This window comes from Mirounga leonina, unplaced genomic scaffold (genome assembly GCF_011800145.1).
Source record: "Mirounga leonina isolate KUSES-001 unplaced genomic scaffold, KU_Mleo_1.0 Mir_201, whole genome shotgun sequence".
In the NCBI taxonomy this organism is placed as follows: domain Eukaryota; kingdom Metazoa; phylum Chordata; class Mammalia; order Carnivora; family Phocidae; genus Mirounga; species Mirounga leonina.
This window is the reverse complement of record NW_023270504.1, coordinates 508,068-535,407: the sequence shown is the minus strand read 5'-3', so window position 1 is coordinate 535,407 and position 27,340 is coordinate 508,068. Positions and strand designations below refer to the sequence as shown.

The following is a 27,340-nucleotide window of genomic DNA, read 5'->3' as shown; positions in this document are numbered from 1 at the left end:
CATTTTGTGCATTTTATACAATTTTTAAAATCCTAAATTTCACAAGTTTACTGCTACCTTTGATCCCTAAGCCCAAAACATTTGCAGAGTTTAAGGTTTTCATGTAGCTATAGAAAAACAATCAAATGCAAAGTAAACTAATCGGAAATTGGTGAGTCATATGAATTAAAACGTTTCTGGAAAGAGCATAAACATATTAATCAAAGCATACCCCTAGTTTCCCCTTATGTCATTTAAAATATAAAACCCTATATATGTAACAGTACAAGTTAGCTCAGAATTTCATGCTCTATTAAAGTTAATAAAATGTTTAATACTTCAAATAGCATGTTCATTACATGTAGCCTACATTTAGCTAGAATTTATCTTTTTTAAAGACAATAAAATATCAAACAAGGAAACATTTCATTTCATTTGCTATCATTACCCTAAAAACTGCTTTTCAAATTCAAGACGTGTTTATGCAGTGCTATAGTAACTTAGCTAAATCTGGTCTATTTCATATTCAAAGACTTTAAGGGATTTTTAGAAAAGCTAAGGGTATTCTTTGATTAATTTGACAAATTTATTAAGCCTCACTATGTTCAAAGCACTATGCTAGATACATAAAATGTGATTGCTTTATTTCAACATTTATTGAACTTCTATAGAAGTGTGGAATACAGAGATAAACAGTACATACCCTTGAAGTCCCTGAAACACAAATAAATGAATTAACTTTGAGTAAATTGGACACACAAACATTAAATAAAAGTAGGAATTAAATCATATGTGTAACTGTAGGCTTAGTATCAAATGCATGTGTTGTTGAAAATGAATTAAATTTCTAGTAACAAGAGCCTGGTAGATATTTAAGAGTTTGTTATTAATGTCATTTCATTTGGATTCTTTCCTTAGCAACATATCTCTAAAAGGCAAAAAATGTTTTACCCAAATCTTTTTTCTCTTTCAAAAATAAAAAAATGCTAGATAATTTCATATATCAGAAAAAAAATTTTTAATTTCAGAGCACTAATATTTGGCATGCTTTGACCCAATTTGGACTTGCTAGGTTGGGTAAAAAATCTTACTCTTAACTCCTATTAGAGGAGTCTATACAGTAAATCCATGTTACTTCTAATATGTAAATTTAGTGGTTTAATTTGAGAGCCTGTGAGTCCTCCATTCAGGCTCTGCTTGCATTATTCTGTGGGAGTGGTAGGACCCAGAGTGCTTCTTTTAATCAGTGGGGAATAGACAAAATAGAGCCAAAATGCTAGATTCTCTTCTGTACAGATGCAATTTAAAAATTAAAATTAAAAACATATTAAGTGTAGAATTAATTTCCTTAAAAAACTATTTTTATTTCAAAGAAGCATTTCAATGATGAATTTGACTACATTTTGCTCTCTTAATATTTTTAAGTAACTTATGAAAGATGCCCAGTTAAACTCAGCAGCTTTAATTTTCTCACCCTCTCCACCAAAATGACTATAAAATAACTGACTTTTTTTTAAAGTCTGCAAGGATAAAGAACACTAGACCAGAAGTTTTGAACAATGGAAAGAGGATAGACAAGGGGTGACTTGCTTAAAAGAGCAGAACATATGGAGGAAGCCGGCAAGAAGCAAGATGATTGACACGGCAAAACTCTGGAAAGGTTCACGAATTGGAGGTATCAGGTATTTCAGACAGGGACTAAAAACGAGAAGAGTGGTTGAAAATCTCTGCAGATATCAGTCAGAACCCAATCTCCCTCCCAGTGCTCTTAGCCGACCCACACCTGGAGAGGAGAGGAGGATCGTTGTCCAGAGACAGCGAACAAGCAAACTTGCAGGGTTGAGGACAGCAGGCCCAATGAAGGCCAGCTGGAAAGCATGGTCTGAAAATGAAAGTCTCTGGCCTTAAGCCTTCTGAGGGAGAACAACAACCAAGTCTGAGGACAGAAAAAAAGATTTTGTGGTCTCAAATTTTTTTTACTTCCCACTGAGCTTTTTCACAGGGAACAACTGCAGAATAAGAACCACAAAAAAGAAGGCGTTAGGCTAAAAAGAGGACATGGGACCCAGGAAACAGGGAAGTTAAGCAGAAGAGAAAAAGAGAGCATCCAGATCAGAGGGGAACAGGATAACTGAGGCTCCAGGAGAAAGGTCTACAAGAAAGGCGAGGGGAGGGGAAGCAGAATCACAGGATGGATTTCCTGATGCTTCTCTTTAGGCTTAACCATAAAGACAGGGTCTTACAGTTCCACTGAAGAGTGTGTGGAAAAGATTAGTGAGGGGTACATTGAAGACTGAGCAAACTAAAGAAGGAGGCAATTATTTATTATAGAGGAGAAAAAAATGTTGGTACAAATAAATGTATTAGCACACAGGTCAGGCTCCGGGGCACACGGTAAGGTGGAGAAGCGTGGAGCCTGTTGCTAGAGCAGCAAAAGAGCACGTCATCATGGCATGCAAAGCCGGTCAGTTGGAAACAGTACTTCAGTAGTCATAATGATGAAAACAGTAAATATCAGTTAATCCAAAAACTTGAGATACAGTCATAAGGGGGGTTGTGAATAGGGGGCTGGTGGTTGGAAGAAGTTTTTCATCTTCCATAATGGAAAGTCAGTTCAGAATTTCAAAAATCAAAGTCAATGAAAATTATATAAATGTTATTTATTTAGGAATACAGATGCTATTACAGAAGGAAATACCTAAAAGAAGTAAAAGTAATTGACTTTGGAGAGTAAAACTTAAGTAAGAGAAGAGCGGGTCAGAGACAACTGCTTTTCATGATAAACTTTATACCATACCTTGACTTCTGTATACATAATACTGAGATAAAAATTAAAATAAAAAATATCAATAACCTTAAAATAAGTTCGTGACTTTTTTAACCTACTACATGACTGACTCAACTTCAAGGGGGTAGTCTATCATTTATTGAAGAAAAAAACCCTTAAAAATAGCAAAATAGGAAAACCTGCTTTCCTGTGCTTTAAGAGATCAATCTTCAAATCTGATCCATATTCTACCATCAAAATAACCCAGCTGATATTTTTTTCTGGTTGTTGAAACCTTATACACATGCAACATAAGTTAACAATATAATTTTAATAACCAAATTAGTGCACAAATTGGCTTTCTAATGAACATGTGGAAACAAATACCTAAATGCCTAACTATATGATTCATGCTGAGAAGCCCTAGTCATTTGAGCTTTTCTGATTTTAGAAATCAACTGAATTATCAATTAATGTACCCATATTAGGAATTGTTTATGTACAAACATACACCTTACAAACAACTGATACATAGGAATGATCTTTTGCCCGCTTCATCTCTAAGTCATTGTCCCAAGCACCATAAGCATCGTCTGTACTTCCTTCTTCCCCTACCAGGGGCAAAAGGAACACCCTACTATGACCAGAATTCTCATCACTACAACTGCCCTGCAGATGCTTTTGCTGTGGCCACATCTCTCCTGAACCCATTCACCTACCAGCAGGGTCTGGCACCTACCTATACCCACACCTGCACCTCGAGGACCCTGGGTCCCCTGAGCATCTATGCTTTTCTATTCCACTCCCACCTGGGGATTCTGGGGTTGAGGGAAAAATACACTTGGAATCTTGAGTTATAGCTTGGAAGTTTTCCTGCAACAGCAATGATAAGATTGTTTCAATATTTCAGATAGGACAAAGCATAAAGAAACTTGGGTATCAGCTTAACATACAGTTTCTATTAGGAAATGATTCACAATTTTCTACTGAACTTTAAATTCTTAGCAAACAATTAGTAAGTTAGAAGTGAACTCTGTAAAGACCAGCGAAAGACTCTCCTACAAAACAAACAGCCAGAATATAAATACCTACAATTATAAATGCTTATCCAAATTTACTTGTTTGCATTTTGTCCTAATTATGAAAATATTACTAGTTTCAGTTTGTTGTATATAATACTATCTCATTACGATATTGCCATTTTACTGAGGTTAATTAGTAGAGTCCTCATTTTGTTACTCATGTAGCTATTCCTTTCTTTCCTTTATTGAAAAAGCTTCATCTCACTGAACTACAGACCCTGCATAATATAATTTGGCAATCGAGTTCACGCATTTCCTAGGACAGGTGACAGGATAAATCCAACTTCTTTCTTCCATGCTGGTTTCAGTTCTGAGTTTGAATGAAATGAGTGGCATACAAAGGTGATGCTGATTTTATTGTATGTTATTCCAGTACTTCTCCAGCTGTGGGGCTTGCCATCTACAGAGACTCAGGTTAAGAGGGAAGAAGAGGGATTTTTTTTCCCCTCTCCATTTTTTTAATCAGTTTACTAAGGATTTGGAAAAGTCAGGCACTTCAGATAAAGGTGAAGTCCAGTATGACTACCTTTCTTTTCCCGACTACTGAAGATGAACAAATTATCCAATGCTTAAAATAACCCCCCAAATACTTAGTTGCCCATCTTTCAAAATTTCAGGACTTTATAATAAAAAAGCAGCAATGTGCAAATAATCCACAACGACATCATCTGGTTCTGAAGAAGGGAAACAGAACAAGCATTTGTCTGCATTTCCAATGCAACCAATATTTTCTAAGCGCCTACTGTATGCTGGGCACACTTCCAAAGGAACGAGGCAGATGAGGGCTCTCCTCTCATAAAGCTTAATGAACAAGTAAAAGAGGATAATTTTCGGCAGCCATAAATACAATGAAGAAAATAAATGTGGGGCGCTTGGGTGGCTCAGTTAGTTAAGCGTCTGCCTTCGGCTCAGGTCATGATCCCAGGGTCCTGGGATCGAGCCCCGCATCGGGCTCCCTGCTCAGCCGGAAGCCTGCTTCTCCCTCTCCTACTCCCCCTGCTTGTGTTCCCTTTCTCGCTGTGTCTCTGTCAAATAAATAAATAAAATCTTAAAAAAAAAAAAAAGAAATGCAGTCGTATGGATGAAAGGAGGTGGCTATTTTTGAATAGGGTCAAGGCCTATCTGAGGTGGTGACATTTATTATTTTTTATTATTACGTTATGTTAATCACCATACATTACATCATTAGTTTTTGATGTAGTGATCCATGATTCATTGTTTGCGTATAACACCCAGCGCTCCATGCAGTACATGCCCTCCATGCAGTACGTCCCATCACCAGGCCAAACCATCCTCCCACACCCCTCCCCACTAGAACCCTCCGTTTGTTTCTCAGAGTCCATAGTCTCTCATGGTTCATCTCCATGAGGTGGTGACATTTAAATTTGGACACAAGCAACAAGGAACCAGCCACAGGGAAGATCTGGAGGAAGATCTTTCCAGCCAGAAAGAAAAGGAACTGCAAAGTCTCTATGATGGGAACAAACTTGGAGAGTTTGAGAAACAGATGAAAGAAAAGAAAAAAGGCTGGTGTGGCTGAGACCTAGTGAATGGTGGGGAGAGAGGCAGGAGATGAGGATGGTGGATAAAATAGGGGCCAGATGGGCAGAGTCTACGGACCATGGCCAAGAGCCAGGTTGACTTGAAGTGTGGTGGAAAGCTACTAGAAGTTTTGAGTAATGGAGTTAAGATCTTTATATTTTCAAATGCCATTCTGACTGCTCTGTGGAAACTGGTTTATGGAGGGTAAACACGGCAACAGGAAGACCAGTGAGGAGACTGGCTATTGCAATAACTGAGCGAGAGGCAATGATGACCAGGGTGGCTGGTAGCAGGGAAGATGAAGTGAAGGCGAAGGATATAGGACAGAGCTGAAGTTCTCAGATTTTCTTGCCTCCTAGAGCCCTTTGTGTCTCAGTAATTTTTTTTTACCCCTAAGGCAAAAGAAATACCTAATGGTTCAGCTTCTTTAAGGTACAGACTACTTAATAGTAGTCTGAGCATGTCAGGGTTTCCCTCACTAATTTAAAATATCTCATGTATTATATTTCTCTACCTGTGAGAAGTCACTGAAGGCAGCACAACTGGTCAGGAAACATAACAAAATCCGACTCTGGGTCTGTCTGATGCCAAGTAAAATAACAATATAATAAATAATACTCTGCTATGAGTTAGTCACATCAGAGTACATTAAACGCGGTATCTCATTTAATCCTAACCACACTATTAAATAGGTCTGTCTGCTTCCAAAGTCAACTACAACATACTCCCCTCTTAGCTGATTAAAGTGATAGTAAGGTGTTGGCAAATGGCAGTCTTATCCACTTAGTCTCAAAAAATATGTATTTTGGGCGCCTGGGTGGCTCAGTTGGTTGAGCGACTGCCTTCGACTCAGGTCATGATCCTGGAGTCCCTGGATCGAGTCCCGCATCGGGCTTCCTGCTTGGCAGGGAGTCTGCTTCTCCCTCTAACCCTCTCCCCTCTCATGTACTCTCTCTCTCTCTCATTCTCACTCTCTCAAATAAATAAATAAATCTTAAAAAAAATATATGTATTTTTGTAATGTGAAAAAAAGGTCTGAGAGGTAAAACATGAAACTGAACATTTTACAAATGTCCACAGCTATTGTAATGACTGCACTATACTTCTATTTCCAAAACCAGACCAATCTAATTGTCTGCCCTCATCTTGACCCAGCCCTGAACAGGATATATACGGGGACAGTACTAAGTAGAATATTCACTGAAAGTTGATTTCTTAGGGCAGGTGGCAGAACCTCAAAAGCCTTGATGGAGCCCAGCCATGGGGAGGAGCAGGGAATGTGTTGTGGGGAACTAGAGAGGACATATACACTCTAAGAGGCAATACGGTCCCCTTGAAATCTGGACTATAACGTAAAATCGAACAAACGCGAAAACTCTGCACCTTCTGAAGAAAACATGCCGAGAGGCTAAATTTAGTCCTTGCAAATAGTCTTAGATACATGATTAAATTTCTCAAACATATTAGTGATAAGTGGCTAAGGAGAGAGCCTTAAGGAAGTTGAAGAAGATTATTAGGAGAATCCAGGAGGAGGCTACTAATTCTGTGCAGGAAACTGAAGTTAAAACTGCACAGTTCAATCTACTTTATACATTTTGTATTTTCTGGGACTGGGTGTTTTTCCAGAAGTGGAAATAGGTGCACCTTATATTTAGTTCTGTATATTTTAATCTGTCCAGTACAAAATAATCTTATCAAAATAAATAAAGATGTTCCAGCAAGAGACACTGTTCATTTTTCTCCCTGCCATGAATGACATGCCATCAGACTATTTGTCTCTGCATCGAGCAGCTTAATAGCATTTGAAATCCTGCAATTCTATCAGTCACAGGAAGCATGATCACAAACTTGGATAGAAGTCACTAACTTAGCTCTTCAGTTGCCCTGAGAAAGAAGGAACCAAGAGATCTGACTAGCAGAATTGTTGTCACGGATGTTCAGTGTTGAAACTCAAACTAAACTTAAAAGAGTATCTATCCAGTATTATAAATGATTAGAAATGCTGTTAGTTTGTCACTAATTCTAAAGCTCAGGACTTATTTGTCAGTGGTTTTGAAAGATCCTGTTCTCAAATCCTGAATGCTGTAGCTTTTGTTTTCCTAAGGCCATAACTGCAAAATAATTAAGAAGAGACTCACATAGTCAGACCAAGACAGTTCCAATTATAACACTAAGGCTATGACCTTGCCTACAAACAGAATGAAAGCCAAACAAAACAGTAGTACCTAAAATCTGGCTGGCTCTTCCTGGGAAGTACTTCAAGGAAAGCAATTTTACTATTTGTATGCTCCTTGGGTGTGTGTGGGGGGGATATGAATCTGCAGTTATAATAAAGCAAAATAACTGTTATGACAAATATCTACTCAGAGTGCTATACAGGATCACATAAATTACCCCAGGGAGGTAGGGTGATGGCACGTGACCTGAGTTTGGAGGTCTCTTAGGGTAAGGTGGATATTTTGGCTTGGGAGAATGGTATGTTTGAAGGCACCAAGGCCTGGATTAGTTTGATCATCGCCAGAAGTACAAGATGTTCCATACAGCATGAGGCAGAGCATGTGGGAAGTTGCTGGACATAGGGCAATGAAAAATGGACAAAAGTCAGTACATGAGGGGATCTAGACTTTGAGCTCTGCTGAAAGCTGTAGGAACCACTAATGATTTTATGTCAAGAAGGGATATGATTTGACTCTGTTTCTGAAAGGTCACAGGCAGAGATAAGGATAGACTGAGGGAGGCAAGATTTAAGGCAGAAAAGTCCTCTGAGTCTCTTCCTACAGTGTTGCTCAGCCCCCCGCCTCACAGACTTGGGCTACAGAAGGTCCATCTTGATTTTTCCCTCTTAGGTATTAAGAATTGAGACAACTCCAGTCAATTGATTGTGGATGCTCGAACTCAGAAATACATTTAAGGTTATGTGGCAGAGTGTGGCCAAGTATGAACAACAGCAAAAAACCAGAGGAAGATCTCAGAGAGAAAGAAGGAAGAGGCTGCATACAGCCAGAGAGAGGCAAGGATGAAATACAATATAAATACAGAGGCTGAACAAGTGAGTTTCCAGTGCCTGGTTTCAGCCCCTTACGAGGCCCAGCTCGATTTTCTGCCGTCAGTCCCTATGCCCTTACTACAAACCCCTTTATTTTCTTTCAGCAAGATTTGAGTGGGATTCTGTCGCATGCAAACACAATGAACCCTGTCTGAAGCAGGGCCTGAACTCAAATACATAATGAAAATAAAGAGAGGGGTGCCTGGGGGGCTCAGTGGGTTAAATGTCTGCCTTCAGCTCAAGTCATGATCACAGGATTTCTGGATGGAGCCCCATGAAAGGTTCCCTGCCCAACGGGGAACTTGCTTCTCCCTCTGCCTTCCCTCCCACCTCCGGCTCATGCTGTCTCCCCTCCCTCCCTCTGTGAAATAAATAAATAAAATCTTAAAAAAAAAAGAAAATAAAGAGAATAGACAGGATATAAAAGATATAAAGGAAGTAAAATGGAAGGAAATTGCAATGGTTGGATTTGGAAGGGTTGGCTCCCATATACAGTCTTGGGCAACCACTGGTCATACTCTGCATTACAATGGGGATGATAGGAGAGGCAGAAGTGGAGGGAAATGGTAGGCATTCATTTTGTACACGAAGAGACCAGTGAGAGTAGGATATCCAAGTAAAAATGTCCAGCAGTTGGATGTAATTGTGTATCTCAGAGCAGTTCTGATCTGGAAATGTAGGTGAGGTCATCTCTCACATGTAGTTCTGTATATTTTAATCTGTCATCAAAACCATGACAGTGGACGAAATCTCCAGTAGAGCTGTAAGCCAAGGCCCGGGGAACACAGACATTAAGGTGCAAAACAAGTAGGCAAAGTCATGAAGGAGACTCGAGATGAAATGCTTTGATGTGCCAAGAAAGGAAAAACTTTTAAGAGAACCATGCCCATGTGACAAGAGTCTAGACACCTACCTTGCTGAAAGGATGACAAATGTTGAGTGTGGACCGCAGAATCAAACCCCCTAACATCATCTGACTACCTTGGATACAAAAGGCATTTTGCTGCCTCATTTCATCTTCAAAGCAACTTTTCAAGACAGGTGGCAGCATATCCTTTTAAAGATGAGGGGAAAAGACCAAAGTTCCCTGGGGATGGGCTAAGTCATATTGTGTATCTCTAATCCCTGGCAGAGAGCCTTCCACCGATTTGTTTAAATAACGAATAAAGAAGTGAACATTTCTACAATTTTAAAATCGTCTACATGGAATTAAGCAGACTGATTACTCTCAAATCCACATATGACGGGGGACCAGGTTTTGTTTTATGGATACAGCAAACCTATCTCCTGGGGCACAGCCCCGCATTTCATGTTGCTGTTTTCAACTCCCTCACAGGATCTCTATTTCTTTTACTTACCTTTCAGCAAAACATGAGTCAGAGAAAGGGTAGGCAAGGAGCTCATGTTTTTATATTACCAAATATGTCCTGGGGAACCCAGAATCTTAGTTGCTGATACTTTAACAAACCATGGAGATAAATCTCCATTAATTGCCACAGAACCTTAAATTCACATCTGATTCAGAAAGGATGCAAAAGAATATAATAATCTTTTGATGTAAACCACAAGTCATGCCACATGGGGTATAGTTAGCCACAGATTCTCCCACCTCCTAGGGAGGCATTATTAGCTCTGATCATTCAAAGGTCATTGAGGTCTTTTCTCCCTGACTTAAGATAAAAAGAACACATATAATACTGAAGTGGACAACGCTCCTTCCACAACCATGAGTTAGAAGAAAAACACTATTATAATTCCTTTCTATATTCTGAGAATAGAGAATGCATGAAAGAAGGATATTATAACAATTTCGTATCTGCAGAGGCTGCTCAAATCCTGGATTAATGGGTGCGGGCCAAAGAGGATGCGTTAACTGTGGAATGTCCCTGCTTCCCGCAAATTCCCTGGAATTCACAAAATGCAATACACAGTGAGCAGAAATGAAGCTAGCATGGACTCTGTTCCTCCCATGGGCCTGAACCATATATACTATTCTCTTCTACCCACTGTAAGAACTGTAGGAGGTATTTTTCCTGATTTCTAGATCACTGAGACTCAAAAGTTAAAGCAATATGTAGAGTTTACGCAGCAAGTGTACTAGGTTTGGATTCAAATTCAGATCTAACTTCAAACGTTGTGTTAATATTTGGTATACCACATTTCTGGCCAGAAAACAACTCCATATAAAGAAATTTTTAAAATATAACAAAAAATAATTTATGTACGCTCTCTTCATGTTCCAGGTAAAACTAATCTGTTTTCTGTGTTCCTACAACTTATTAATTTGGCTTTTATGTTGCATCTTAAGTATTTATGTCTAACTGCTCAGTAGACTACAGACTTCTCAATGACAAGAATTATAGTTTCCAAATATTTGAAGCTCTATCAACAATATAGTAAATGTTGGTTCAAGGAATAAATTAATACTTTAGCAGATGTAGTTTTAAGAATCCTGCGACAGGACAAAGTTATTTGTGAATTATACCAAAAATACCTCCAAAAGATAATAATATTCAAGGAAATATACTGTCATTACTTCTTACGAAGCTCTCATTCTATTACTTACTTTTTGTATGGTTAGTGACCTTTTTTCACTAAACATTAATTTGCTATAACTATGTTAAGATACTAAGAAAATCCATATCCATACTGTGTAAACTTATTTCTACACATATTTGAAGACACAGCAAGAGTTTAAACAGATGCTCCTCATGCCCTGCCCCTTATGCTCTTGGCCCCTCTCTGAATTCCCCTGTAGTTATCATGGAAACTCAATGGAGAATCTGACAGTTTCTAGTTAAATTCCCTGTGTCTCTCTACTTCAGTCCCGAGAGCTATGGCCCCAGGAGAGATTGCTCAGGGAACCCCCAGAATGACTGCAGGCATGACGCTCATATTGAGGGACTGGGGATGGTGAAGAAATAGTCCTGGAGGAGTTCTGAAGCACATTCTATACTATTCCTCGGCAGGATTGAGCTCTAACTGCTGACTGAGATCAACTGCTTATCAGCACAGCCTTCACAGTATCCCTGACCCTACCATACTTTCTCTGCTCTCTTACTCAGGCTTCTTGGTTTCATCTCCCCCACTGCCCTCAAATCACCTGAAACCAGTTCTTTGTCTTGGGGCCTGTTTTGGGGAACTCAAATTAAGATAGGTGTACAACATATACACAGGGAAATGGGAAGCAATTAGAACACTAGAAAGCCATTCTGTCTAGAGCTTCATCTGATGAGAATGCTTTGCTCTATACGGTAAGATAGTGATCTGTCACCAAAAATGGCCTTAGACTCCAGAGGTCGAAGTTGCATCCTTTCCCTTGTACAGGATTCGAGAGGCCAGCGAAGTTCACTGGGCTTGAGCCTTCCCTTAAAACATCACGGAAGCCACAGAAAGTTCTCTCACATCAGGTTATAGGTTTGCTACTCAATCTTGGAGCAAAGAAGTACAGTTAACTATAACCAAGACTGTCCTTCTAAAAAATATATACTTTGGAAATAAAAATGTGGTCTTAACATATAAGAAGCTAAGCATCCAGGACAATGACTGGCATGTGGTAAGCATTAATCAATCTTCCAAAAATTATGCCAACAAAATACATTTTTCTTTTTAGACTAAAACTGATCTCCTGCAGTCTGATAACTTTTCATCCAAGAAAGGTTTAAAGCATTTCAAACATAAATGTTTTAGCTTCCACTTTACTTGAAACTCCATTTTTTTTTTTCTCATTCAAATGTACATTAAAGTTCACTTTAATCTACTTTCACTTGATAGGTAATTAGAATGAAGACAAGTAACTGGCACATCTAAAATCCCACCATGGAGACAGATCTTTTTTTTTTTTTTTTAAGATTTTATTTATTTATTTGAGAGAGCGAGAATGAGAGAGAGTACATGAGAGGGGGGAGGGTCAGAGGGAGAAGCAGACTCCCCGCTGAGCAGGGAGCCGGATGCGGGACTCGATCCCGGGACTCCAGGATCATGACCTGAGCCGAAGGCAGTCGCTTAACCAACTGAGCCACCCAGGCACCCCATGGAGACAGATCTTAAAACGAATTCTCTCTTGATTCCTGGGTCAGTATTTTTCCCAACACTTTAAACTCATCTTTCAAAGGAGTGAACCATGAACCTTAACTATATTCTCATCGACTCAATCCCTTTCATCCAATGAACACAAACAACTACAAATACACACATCCTGAAACATTCCAACGAGGTTAAGCATACTATCATTCAACAGCTTTTCTGGATTATGTCCAGAGTCCTACTGAGGAGGCAGAGGGAGGGGAAGGCTCACATTAGGGAGCAGATGCTTTGGTCCATTCATCCTGCTTGCTGAAGATCACAGAGAGCAAACCCTCACCTCTGGTTCAGATTTACAGCAGGAGAATGCATCAATCCTTATTGTTTTCTTATTTCTTGTCACTTTTATTTTTCTCTACATTTACCACCATCTGGCCATGCCTGCTTGTTGTGCCATGTTTCCTGACTGCATGATAATTTTTTAATTATAAAATATAAAATATAAAAATATAAATTTTTATCCTAGGAGAGCTTGTTGAGGCTAAAATATGAATGGAACACATTCAGAAATATTGCCCTTATGAAATTAAACTAATTAAAAATGACTAACAAATATAAATGACTCACCCAACCATCAGGCTGGCTTGTCCAAGAACTCTAAATCAGGGTATAAAGCAAAGGCCTTAACTGGGTACCAACAGATAAAAGAATCTGATGAGATTTATGATTCTTGAGATGGATGCCACTTATTAGCACACATTCTACATTTTTTTTTTTATCCTTGGATGGTACTGAGTTCCACTAACTCAGATTTCTTACCTTACATCACCACCAAACAAGCTTTCAACAGTCAACTCTGGGCATTTCGGTGTTCTCCAACCACAGTAGTTCATGTGATAAGGAGTCATAAATCAGGGTTCCACCGTCAGTGCTAAAACTTATTAAATGACAACGGACAAGTCACTGCACTTGTTAAGCCTTAGCTTCCTTAGCTAGAGAATAAACAGAAGAGCTGCCATGCCTACTTGACAGGATTTTAAGGAAGGTCAAGAAAGATCAGGTCTACAAAAATACTTTATAGTGTTACATACATAAAGCAGTAAAAATGTTTGTTCACATAATTACACCATTAGAGGGGCTAACAGTTCTGTCCTATTTTTTTTTTCCTTTTCTGTTAATATTTAAGTGAGTTAATACATGTTAGAGTAGTATCTAGTATTTAATGTTCAATACGTGATAGCCATTAACTTTATTATTATAAGGACATATTTTCCAAAAGTCTTTATTATCTCTTGTAAATAGGACAAAAGAAGAGATCACCTGGAGATTAAGGGAATGCAGTTATGGAAGTAAGAGTGACTGCCCATCCAATATAAATGCCTATTTCCCACCCCTACTTTAAATTAATAGAAAAGGGAAGAGTAGGAAGAGATAAATATGGGAACCCTAATCTAAGAGAAGAATAGCTTAGAAGTAGATGACTGGCACAGAGTATCCTAAAGAAATTTATTCCCCCTCACAATCCTTTTTAGCTGAAGCTGATTCAGAAGCTTAAATTTCTGAATTTCCCTCTCCTCTTTACTACTGATCTTCTGTGTAACCTTCAAGTGAGCCATTTAACCACTTGGTCTTCTCAGATAAAAATCTGATAACTTCCATCTGTCCAAGATAGACTGATATATGTTCATCAGAATGTTATCAAGATATAGCTTATTATAAGTTCCTCAAAAGAAGCAAGATGCTATCAGACCTCCATGGAAACAGGTGTTTATCTTATTTTTCTTACTTCCTCTCCCGCTCTCCCTCCTGCTCACATATAAACACATTTTGGCTGTGGTAATAATAATGTGGGAAGGGTTCAAGTATTAGTACTCATCAGATAAAATCTGTTAGAAAATGGAAAGTTTTTGACTTTATGAGTAGAGTTTAGAGTAGATCACAATGAGAATTTAAGAGAGTTTCCTTCACTTTATCATCAACCTCATCTATCACTCCTCTCCTTAATCGCATGTGGAAATACTTTATTCATCTGTGACATACAGTGCCATAATATCAACACTCTCATATCAGGAAAGCTAGTACTCCATTTGCTCTGTTCTTTCTCTCCTGTGAAAAGAGAATAGTCTATTCAGCATGTCTGAAATTATTAAGCGATTACTGTCATTAGAAAATTGCTTCTTCTAAGAGTTAAATGTAACGTCTGAAGTATGTTATACTTTTAATAACTTAGAAGTCCTCTGTTCAATAGGATAGAGGATAAAGTATAGGTTAGGATATAAATCTAAGTTATCATACAAATAAAAATACTTAGACATATACACACTATACACAAACACAGTATTTTTTTTCATGGTAGAGGATGTGAAAATTAAATATTCCAAGAAGAAAATCTATTTCCTTGACTGAGATAGGATACTAAATAGGTCAAGGAGCTAGAAATAAAAATCCTATGAGGGAAAAGAGAGAAACCTAAACATGGTAAGATCATCTAATGTAATTGTAAGGATGATTTATCTTTCAATATTTTTCTATATGATCTTTCTATGAACTTTTCTTGGGTGAGAAATAGAATTCAAAATACCTCTTATTTCAGGTTCACACAAACTTTGGGGTGAAAGATGGGTTTTGCAAAAAGATTTCAACTTCTACAGATTATTAGGTTTCAGCTGCCTACTTTATTTCCCACTTAGCCAGGAAGAAGCTGAAAAGAAAGAGTAAGAGTAAAGAAATACACATAATGGAAAATCCATAAAAACAGAACTCCCAATTAACAAAATGACATTTTCAAAATAAGAAAAAAATACAATTAATATTTCCTACCAAAAACAACAAAAAATAAACTATTAGAGTCTAAGAGGTTATTTCAAATTAGATAATTTATGATAATATTTACTGAATCTTAAGAATGGAAAAAAATACATGTGCACACACCAATTTTACATACTAGAGAGAGAGTAGAAGAGAATACATTATGTATGAGTCCCAGATTAGTCATCTTCCATCCAGATGATGACAGTAGTAAGTCTATTATAATGAAAGACCTACACTGAGTTTCATGGGCTTAAAATATGAATGTTTGAAATTGTATATTATGAATAACCAACAGTTATTTGTCATAGGTATTGAATCATTTCAGTGTCTAACCCTCTAACCTCCAGACATTAAAATGTCTTATTAATTTCTTTAGGGAGTTGGCCAGCTATTTTGCACCATGTAGAAGCAATCTAAATCGAGCCATCACTTACCTTATTTTATTCTTCCTACTTCCCAGGATAAATACTCAACTGCAAGCAAAAGCTGTAGGACAACACTACCTATATTACGTACAGTTTGTGATAAGCAAAGCACATAATGACTACCATAAATCTTAAGGAATATCAGAATTCTTATGCCCATTTCACTTGATCTCACAGTGAGAAGGTTGAGTATTTGGAGAAATGAACGCCTTATTAAAATCTGGAAACCTTCATTAGCACAGTTTATACTAGATAGCTACGAATGGACTATGACAGTGATTTCAACTAGGGCACATCGGCCTTAGCCACTATCCATCAAAGACAGTTGGTCCTGTTTGTGATGTTTTATAGGAATACAAAAATACAAGAAAAATTCATTTTGTCAAATTTAAATGCCCAGAAAAGGGCAGAACAAAAAAAGATTTTCAGTAACAGAGAACATATTTTAAATTAGGTTGATAAAATAGATATTCACATAGGATATTACTGCATTGCCTTATTTGAAAGCATGGTGTTAGCCTTGTTACAATTCTGTTCCATCACCACACTTAGGATGGTGGACACAGAACAGTCATGGTATACCACATCCAGAAAACAAACAAACATGTTGGGTACTCTACTGACAAGCCTTTATTGAGCTGATAAAGGTGATGAAAAATGAAAGTACATATTAGAGGGAAGGAGGAGAGGATCAAATATTAAAAATGTAATCCAGGAAGTTATAGTCTATCAAGGATTATGATTAAAATCAAATTCACAGGGGTGCCTGGGTGGCTCAGTCAGTAAGCATCTGACTCTCGATTTCGGCTCAGGTCATGATCTCAGGGTTGTGAGATCAAGACCTGTATTGGGCTCCACACTCAGTGAGGAGTCTGTTGGAGATTCTGTGTCTCCCTCTGCCCTTCCCCCGGCTCACACATGTGCGTTCACATGCTCTCTCTCTTAATCAATCAATCAATCAATCAATCAATCTTTAAAGTGGAGTTTCTTAACAAATCCTGATTTAATCTAATGGGTCACTGGGCCCTAATTACTATTTTTAATGATTGTTTTAACCAAGTCACTCTTCTCAAATGATCACTAAATAAGTTATCATATCCCAAGTAACTTCAAAGGAAAATATCAAAAGTCCTAAGTACAAAAATGCTTTATGAAGTAAAATTGAATTTTACATAATTTATATTTTTTGATGAATAATTTTCACCAAGAGATAGTGGGGAGAAACTTCTAAGATTTAGCAGGTTTTTACCCAACAACTAGTTTATCAGCAAAACTCATGACTTTCCTCTAACAACCCACATTCTATTACCTAGGATCTTAAAAGTCTACTCTGTGGAGGACTGGAATAATCCTGCATAGCCCTTATCACAATTTGAAATTCTACATTAAACTGTGAATTTATTTAATGTGTTTCTCCCATCAGCCTATATACGCTGTGAGGCCAAGAAGCATGTCTACTTTATTCAGTTCTGTGTGTCTTGTATAAAATAGGCCGTCAAAAATGGGTTTAACGAACCTTGCAGCCCAGGGATAAATCCCACTTGGTTGTGGTGAATAATCTTTTTAATGTACTGTTGGATCCTATTGGCTAGTATTTTGGTGAGAATTTTTGCATCCATGTTCATCAGGGACGTGCACCCCAATGTTTATAGCAGCAATGTCCACAATAGCCAAACTATGGAAAGAGCCAAGATGTCCATGGACAGATGAATGGATAAAGAAGATGTGGTGTATATATATACAGTGGAATATTATGCAGCCATCAAAAGGAATGAGATCTTGCCATTTGCAACGACGTGGATGGAACTGGAGGGTATTATGCTGAGTGAAATAAGTCAAACAGAGAAAGACATGTATCATATGACCTCACTGATATGAGGAATTCTTAATCTCAGGAAACAAACTGAGGGTTGCTGGAGTGGGGGGTGGGGTGGGAGGGATGGGGTGACTGGGTGATAGACACTGGGGAGGGTATGTGCTCTGGTAAGCGCTGTGAATTGTGCAAGACTGTTGAATCTCAGATCTGTACCTCTGAAACAAATAATGCAATGTATGTTAAGGAAAAAAAAAAAGAAGAAGATAGCAGGAGGGGAAGAATGAAGGGGGGGAAATCAGAGGGGCACATGAACCATGAGAGACGATGGACTCTGAAAAACAAACTGAGGGTTCTAGAGGGGAGAGGGGTGGGAGGATGGGTTAGCCTGGTGATGGGTACTGAGGAGGGCACGTTCTGCATGGAGCACTGGGTGTTATGCACAAACAATGAATCATGGAACACTACATCTAAAACTAATGATGTAATGTATGGGGATTAACATAACAATAAAAAAATTTTTTTAAAAATTTTAAAAAATGGGTTTAATGTTGAATGAATGAAACATGGAACAACCCCTACTATTCATCCTTCTCCACCCCCAACCCCCATATAACTTTGGGGATTAGTCTGACAACTAGCAAGCAGGAAATTTTTGTGTCTTCCCCACTTCTCTGATCCCATTCTGTATCTGGCCCACTGTACTCTGGTGGTAATAAACACCTTCTATTAACGTTCTTATCACATTGCATTGTAAGTGACTGCCCCAAAAGGAAAAGAACTAGTTACCTGTGTGCCCATTTATCTCTGACAATGCCAGTGATTCCCTTGTTTCACTTTCTGACCAGCATCAAGAAATAGGTTATGAAAATGATATATCCATTAGCTCAGAATATAAGGAAGTACTGGATGGCGTACAAGAAAAATTTTATGAAATCAAGTAAAGCCAATAAAGTATAACAAAATAAATCATCTCCTTCTAAGTCACACACTGATAGGATTAAAAATTGTAAAGTAGCTTCCAAAAGGAGGATCCATCCTACACAATTAATATAACAAATCACCAAAAGTCCTATTCTTTTTTTCCATGAAAAATAATTCCTTCACAATCTTTTCAATAAAAAGCCAGAAAGAAATACATACATGATGGTGTTAATGCCTGAGAGCTGTTGGAACATTTGTAGACCACAACCCACAATTAAAGCTCGGCGAGTTGGGGGATAACTCAGCATTCTGCAGATCACAGGTCCAGCTTTTTTAAAAAAGAAAGAAAAAGAAGGACACATCTATTATTTTTAGCTCCCACAGTAATTATTCCCATTAGGATCAATTTCCCCAAATCTCTGTGAAATCAACATGACCGGGCATTGTAAAATGGAACATATAAACGTTTACAGAAATCTGGGCACAATCTCTTTTCTAAAACAGATTAGTATATATTTGAGTTCACACTGTAAAAGCAACAAGAAACAATTCAAGTTAAAGCAATTTATGGGTACTAGGAAGACCTACATAATTGGAACTGTGAGAAATTATTCTTCCTTAAATCTCTACAAACTGCATTAACTACTCTTCTTTTTCCACTTCCTTGGCAATTAATTATTATTTAAAATCCATTCATTGTGGGACTACTTACAAAGTCACTTGCAAATTGCTTTAATCAACCAAAAGAATGGCATTCATTAAAAACAATTAAACAAGGAACAGAATTCATTCCAATTTATTTTACTTAAGTAACAAAATTCACTCCAATCTATTCAATTAAAGTTAAGGAATTTAGGCATGACATAGGACTTGGTTATAGCTTATATTATTAATAAATGTTATCCAAAAAGATAATAAAAGAAAAAAAAAAGTCTTTTATATAGGAATATATACACATACATATGCACAGACACACATATACACTACATATATATACACATATATATACATATATATACATATATATATACATATATATATATGTTATTTCTAGATTTTGAATAGCTCCATCAGTGGCATTCAATGATCATTTCAAAATATAAATGGGCTTTCCAAATGGCACAGATGCCTTGGTCTATCAGAACTCTAGATCAATTCTGGAAAGCTGTAGGTATGAACCACTGAGGCCTTAAGTAAAGTGCCCCTTAGGTTCTCAGAAGTGCTTCAATTACACCTTCACCTTAGCTTTAAGGGGCATTCTATGCAGTGTCCTTGATGGGGCCAGAGTTGACTCCCCTGGACCTATGGCGTTCCTGCTGTTAGAAGAGATGGCTGGGATCACTGGGATGTTAACTGCTTAATTAGAGGCATTCTTCCTGGAGTTTCATTAGTGAACCCTAAACTAAGTCAAGTTTAAAATCCAAGGACATTTTACCATTCCGGAACCTTTTGGAAACCTAATATTCTAGTTCACAAAAATGGGATAAAATATACTGTTGTCTCGGCAATAAAAGTTAACATGGGATGTCGAACCAGGGTATTAATTAGAACTGAACATTATAGGAATGAGAATATTCATCTCTACATGGGTGTGATTAAAATCATATGAAGACTTGATTTACTGCAAACGATTCTGTCCCAAAATGGTAAGACAGGGACATGGACAGAGAAGCATTTATGGTCACTTAAAGCTTAATGCAGTGACAACCATTTAGAAAGCAAGGAGAGAGTACTGTAAATGTCAACTGTTTTAGATTCAAGTAAAGAAGTATTAAAACCCAGTACATCAGAAAGGCTGTGTGAAATAGGCCGATTTTGAAAGCTTTACTGTGACAATATTGAAATATATCTGGATCAGTTGTCTGGAGGGTGAGCAGGTTTGCCTGCAAGTTCAGCTATCTATAAGTGAGCGACAACATAAAAAACATACACAGCATCATAAAAAGATCTACCAATTTCCATAAATCAGAAAATCTAAATGAAAAAGATTATCATTTACTTGGTGTACCATGGAAAATTTAAAACGACAACAAAACAAAAACAAATAAAACACCTTCTTCAGCTTTTAGTAACCTCCACAGATAAGAAATAGGCCTTGTGCAAAGAATCTATTATAGTCTGTGGGTAGCTGCATCTATTTTCACTACCAAACTGTTGAGTGATTTGATGGACAGGTTACCTAATAATGATTTTGGAGGGCAGGAAAATAAAGAAAAAATGAAGACAAATTAGGATTAAAGTTTGACTTGCCAAAATACCAAGAGATATACTACTGTATAAACATCACATATATACTTCCTAGTTTTTAAAATTCTGAGTTTTTAACCTACTTTTGGTTCTGATTTCCTATTAAAAATAAACAACAGCAGTTCTGTTATTGGACTGGCTTTTTTTAAATACACATAAATTTTGGTCATAGTAGCTGCACATCTGATTATGCATAAATAAAATGAAAGAATTTCCTTTCATTAAAATCATAAACTTAGCTTTATTAGGCAGTAAAACTGACTTAACAAATGCAAACTATCATTAATTTTTATATTACAGATGCTATGAGGCAGAAGAAAAATATCAAAAATATTAATTGGTTGAATGTTCATAAGTGAAAATTTAAAATGTCATGCTCTACTTACTACATTTCTTTTGATTTTTGTAACTAAAAACATTCAGTGTATACAAACATGTCATGCTTAATTTTGAAAAAGATATATCTTTGAGACACAAATTCCCACACAATAACACATAAAACCTTTAAACAACTAAAGTAGATAAGAACTACAGGGCTCAAAATATAACACGTACTAAAACAACAGATGCAAGAACCAAAAATGGGTTCCTCTTTTCCTTCTTTCTAAACACCTCATACTAAGTAACTTTCACAATAATTGTCCAAGTGTGGCAGGTACTCTAGTGGCAAGAATGCAAAGGACAGTCCTACAAGTTCAGCCATTCCTGTTAATAGCTGTCTGTGAGCCAAGCCTAGAGACGTTTTTCCAGGTACTGGAAACACACTATATAAAATCCCAGCTGTTGATCTCCACTTCCAGCCAAAATGCAGTAATAGTTACCAGATTTCCCTCCAACATGAAACCAACTAGAAAGCCATGAAAAATGTAGAAGACAACAGGTTTCATGACAATGGATAACAGGCAATGAAGGACAGTGAATCCTGAGATTCAGGAAACAAAAGGGGTGAACCCGACAACAACTGTCCAAGTTTAATGCCTCAAAAAAAGTTTCCAGGCTGCAATACAAGCAGGGGAAGGTAGGCAGACTTTGGTGGTCTCCTTGAATTGAAAAGATGCAGCTCAGGATCCAGGGACACCATGGTGGCTGGAGTTGGGGCAGAGTGCCAGAGAGGAGAGAGAGAGACACAGAGATCTGCAGGCCCTCTTGGGTATTTCATTGAGTGGATATGTGTGAGGGAAATACTCAAGGCAGGAGAAAGAGCCACAGAAAGATTAAAGAGATCAACTCCAGGACCTGTTTGTACCAATCAGAGGGAAAAACCTGGAGGTAAGGAAGAGTAATCAAAAGGGTCTTACTTTGGTAATGGTATAAATTTAGTCCTACATTAAACACTGCTTGGGTACCATCTAAAACAGCTTAAAAATCAAGACCCCACTACTTCCAAGCACTAAACAGCATCCCAGAACAAAGTTCAGCAGTAAGAGAAAATTTATAATATCAAGCACACAATAAAAAATTATCAGGCATGCAAAAAGGCAGGAAAGTACAACTCGTCATAGTAAAGGGATTAATTCATCAAGAGGACATAACAATCCTAAATGTCTATGCACCTAATAAGAGCTTCAAAATATATGAAACAAAAATTGATACTACTGCAAGGGGAAATAAAAAAACCCATAATTATACTCAAATATTTCATCACCTCCTTTTCCATAACTCATAGAATACGTACGTAGGCTGAAAATCAACAAAGATAGAGAAGACTTCAACAACACAATCAAGACTTGACCTGACATTTAAATATCACTCCACTGACCAAGAGCACAATACAGAATCCTTTCCAACAGGAAATGAATGGTAAATGTCTTGGAATATTTCCCTAGATTATATTTTCAGTTCTAAAACCAGTCTCAATTAATTTAAAAGGGTTTAAGTCATACAAAGAATGTTCTCAGACCATCATGAAATTAATATAGAAATCAACAACTGGAAGATAACTGGAAAATTCCTTCCAAATTGGAAACTAAATACCACATTTCCATGGGTCAAAGGAATAATGGAAAATTAGAAAGTATTTTAACTGAAAGAATATGAAAACACAGCAACTGAAAATTTGTGGAATGGAGCTAAAGCAAAACAGAGGAAAATTTATAGCAATGACCTTGGATTCCACTTTATAAAACCAGAAAAAGAGGGACAAATGAAACCCAAAATAAACAAGATAAAGAGAATAATAAAGAGCAGAACGGAAATCCATGACATAGATCAAAAAGACAGCTGAAGGGGGGGAAAAAAAATCAAAGAAACCAAAAGCCAGTTCTTTGAAAATATCAATAAATTCTGAGCCACACTGTGGTAGGCTGAGCAACAGCCCCTCAATAGATAGGCACATGTACTAATCCTTGAAACTTGTTAATATTATCTTAGATAACATAAAAGGACTTTGCAGATGTAATTAAATTAAGGATTCTGACATGGACAGATTATCCTGGATTATTTAGGTTTGGCCCTAAATGCAATCACATATATTCCTATGAGGAAGGCAAAGGGAGATTCAGGATAAAATAAAAGGCAACGTGACCATGAATGCAAAGACTGGACCAATGCAGCCATAAGCCAAGAAATGACAGCTCCCACCAGAAGTTGGGAAGAGAAAAAAGCATACTGTCCCCGAGAGCCTCTGGAGGGAGCACGGCTCTGCCAACACCTTGATTTCAACCCAGTGAAATGCATTTCAAACGTGCGGCCACCAGACCATGAGAACAAATTTCTAGTGTTTTTTAAGCTACCGAGTTTGTAGTGATTTTTTACAGCAGCAATAGGAAACTAAAACACAGATGGACCAGGGGGGAAAAAAAAAAAGAAACTGGGGTGTGTGGGTGGCTCAGTCGTTAAGCGTCTGCCTTCAGCTCAGGTCATGATCTCAGGGTCCTGGGATCGAGCCCCGCATCGGGCTCCCTGCTCGGCGGGAAGCCTGCTTCTCCCTCTCCCGCTCCCCCTGTTTGTGTTCCCTCTCTAGCTGTGTCTCTCTCTGTCAAATAAATAAAATCTTTTAAAAAATAAATAAAAATAAATAAAATCTTTAAAAAAAAAAAGTAAGTTACCAATATCATGAGTAGGAGAAGTGAAATTGACACAGATTCTACAGATATTTTAAAAAATAATAAAGGAGTATTATGAACAACTTTATGGCATTAAATTCAACATCCTAGATAATTCAGAAGACAGAATCTTCTAAAAGCTAACTCAAGAAAATAGCCTGTTTTAGTATAACCTATTAAAACTACTGAGTTTGTAGTTAAAAATTTCCTCCCAAGTCTCAATGGTTTGACAAAAGCAGAGCGGGTTGCAGTTGCCTGTAGAGGGAAGTCAGGAAGGAGCACGACAGAAAGGTTTTGAGGGGTACAGACAGACATGTTTACTATCTTGACTGGGGTGAGGGTTTCACAGCATACACAACTGTCAAAACGTACCAAATTATAAACCTTAACTAGGTACCATTTATTGTATGTAAACTGTACCTCACTAGAGCCGCTAAAACATACACACACACACACAGTCCTTCGCAAATAAAGAAACTCTAGACGTCAACAGGGCTGACATGGTGAAATGGCTGGTAAGGAGAAAATTCAAATAGTCGAAGATCATAACCTTCACTTAAGTGAAGGGCACAAAGGAGTTACTAATTAGAAGCAACAGACCTGTACCTCTGAAACAAATAATACATTATATGTTTAAAAAAAAAAAAAGAAGATAGCAGGAAGGGAAAAAGGAAGGAGGGGAAATCGGAGGGGGAGACAAACCATGAGAGACTATGGACTCTGAAAAACAAACTGAGGGTTCTGGGGGGAGGCGGGTGGGGGGGATGGATTAGCCTGGTGATGGGTATTAAAGAGGGCACGTACTGAATGGAGCACTGGGTGTTATACGCAAACAATGAATCATGGAACACTACATCAAAAACTAATGATGTAATGTATGGTGATTAACATAACATAATAATAATTAAAAAATAAAATTAAAAAAAAAAAGAAGCAACAATAATATCTGATTAAACTGGGCTGATGAAGTCAAGGGCAAGATTACCAAGTGAGGACTGACAGGCATGCAGGACCCTCGGAATCTCTTGGAGGTTTTCCTTGTGCTTATTCTTCCCTTTCTTTTTGTTTTGTTTATTTATGGATTTTACCATGTACTAAAGAAAACTTAAGGAACAAGAAGTAGAACATATTATGACTAATGAACTACAAGATGCAAACTGTAGGCGGCTTCCCCACTGCTGGCAGGCTTCACAGACTAAATTCTGTGTTATAAGAAAAGATGCTCTGTGGATGGAGAAAAGCAGAACCCTCACTGGGAGCAGGATAATCACTGCTCAGCTTCAAACATTACCCTCCCTGCTCCCCAGTTTGGGGCCTACGACTGGGCTACAATCAAGCTGAGCAAGGAAGGACCCATGAGCGCAGTCCTCGGTCCTGTCCTGACGCAGCTAGAGGACGCAGCTCTCCTTCCGGAAGGAGAGGTGTGTCAGCCACAGCGACACCAAGAGATCAATGAGGATTTCAAGGCATCTGCTCCAATCTCAATGGATTTTCTAATATTTCAATAGCTCTTCATGCCTTAGGAACCGATTTTCACCATCAGAAGAGTCCTAAGTAGGTAAGAGCATTTGGTGGGAACGAGTAAAGGAAACACAGAGGGAGCAGATAACTTTCCCAAGCTCACAAACTAACAAGCACGTAGATCTAGGACTCGAGCTACCTTCTTGTTCATGCCATAAAGGACGAGGCACTGTATATGCAGACTTAAGTGGATTTTTCTTTGCATAAAAAAAATTACAACTGTGAACAGTGTAACAAAACACAAAACATGCACTTTCAAGCTACAGTAATAAACATGCTCTGTGCTCATGACTCCAATCCCTCAGACTCCTCTCTTTCTCTTTTAGTATATGTGCTGCCGAAGTGAGCACCTCTTCTCTTTTTTAGGGCCTCACTTGCCACAGTCCCCAGCCTTAATTCCAGAGTAACTGGTTTCAGAACATTCATTTCACTCTACCCCGAAAGTTCACCATACCCATCCCCAGGGAGTTGAGTATCGTTTACAAATACTTAGGAAAATGGAACACACTTGTTTCATGACCAGTTCAGCGTGTCTGTGGAGCAGGCCCTTCGTGCTGCCGGGGGAGCCTTTCATTCATCTCCAGTTGGCTCCAAATTATATAGTCTCCCAACACCCATTTCAAAGAGTCTTTCTTCCTTGGACTTCCACTGTTCCCTCCTGTCTCTCTGACCAAGTATTCTCTAGCCCATGTATTATGCCTGAGGCCCCTACTGTGAACTTACTCGGTGCCCTGCCTGGGAGGAGCTCCTGATACTGGGGTGGGAGGGAGTCATGTACAGAAATAAAATAAGCTACTGCACAGTATTGTAAGTCCTCTAACAGAGGTATACATAAACTATGAGATTCAGGCCTAGGGAAGGACCCAGAAAAGGCATGCCAGCTCAGGTACATATAAAACAGAAGGCATCATTCCTCACTTCAAACTTGCTCTTCACCCTGCGTTACCTAATTTTTTGCAGTTATTCAGGATCAAAAATGTGGTACTTGGCTATTCATTCCCTCTTCCTCCTTCCCATAACCAGCGAATTGCTGAATCGTAATGACAATTAATGCCTGTATGCCTATCTTCTTTCCACAAAACATCAGAAACTTTTATTTTTGCATCTGCACCCTCTGTGGCTCCCCAGCTCTCTGCTGTCCTGCTGGACTCCCAGCCAACTTGTGAGTGAGACTGCACAGGGCAGCACAGACCAGGGCTGAAATTCCATCTCCGCCCCTTGGCCCCTGGGAGATTTTCACCAGCGTATTCAAGCCCATTAAGCCTCTATCTTCTCTTCAGCTAAGTGGGTATCGTAGTAGCACTTGCCATTATGAAGATCAGAGATAACAAACTTCCTGGCATATGGTAGTGGTGATGGTAATTTGATGTGTCAGCTTGACTGGGTCACAGGGTGACCAGATATTTAGTTAAACATTACTTCTGGGTGTGTCTATGAGGGTGTTTCTGAGTAAGATGAACATCTGTGTCGGCAGGCTGAGTAAAGCAGACTGCCCTCCCCCCATGTAGGAGGGCATCATCCCATCCACTGAGGGTCTAAACAGAACAAAAAGAGGATGAAGAGTTTGTTCTCTCAGCCCACTTATTTGACTTGGGACATTGGTCTTCTCCTGCCCTCAGATCGGGACGTCCACCATCACTCTCCTGGGTGTGCAGCTTACAGAGGGCAGATTATGCTATCTTCTCAGCCCCCATACCCATGTGAGCCCATTCCTCATAATAAATTGATCTCCCTCCCACCCTCCCCCACCCCCAGACACACACACACACACACACACCCCTCTCCTACTGGCTGCTTTGTGGAGACCCTTAATACGAATACATCCTCTATTCAGTGACAACGCCTCGCATATGGTCTCCACCCAGTCAATCCAACCTCTCCACACTGCTGCCATCCTGGCTGCTAAAGCATGCCACTGACCACTTACTCCACTTACCTGCTCAAAACCTTCTGGAACAGACACACCAGTGCCTGTCTGATGAAGGGCACACCCCTGTCCCAGCCTGTCTTTCTAAATTTATCTCACAATACTTCTCCTCTAAGATGCTAAGCTTCAACAATCTTTGGGTAACCTGTCTTACACAAAAAAGCTTCATATTTTTACATCTCTCACTCT

The 27,340-nt window shown here is 38.4% G+C and overlaps 1 protein-coding gene across 1 annotated transcript in view; it reads right to left on the bottom strand.

The window, feature by feature from the left end:
• The window catches only part of SLC2A13 (solute carrier family 2 member 13), a 359,809-nt gene that overhangs the window by 185,423 nt on the left and 147,046 nt on the right, over nucleotides 1-27,340 (bottom strand). The window contains exon 4 of the mRNA XM_035027907.1: nucleotides 18,632-18,740. Coding sequence (XP_034883798.1) covers nucleotides 18,632-18,740 — 109 coding nt within the window. The remainder of the gene's footprint in view (nucleotides 1-18,631; nucleotides 18,741-27,340) is intronic.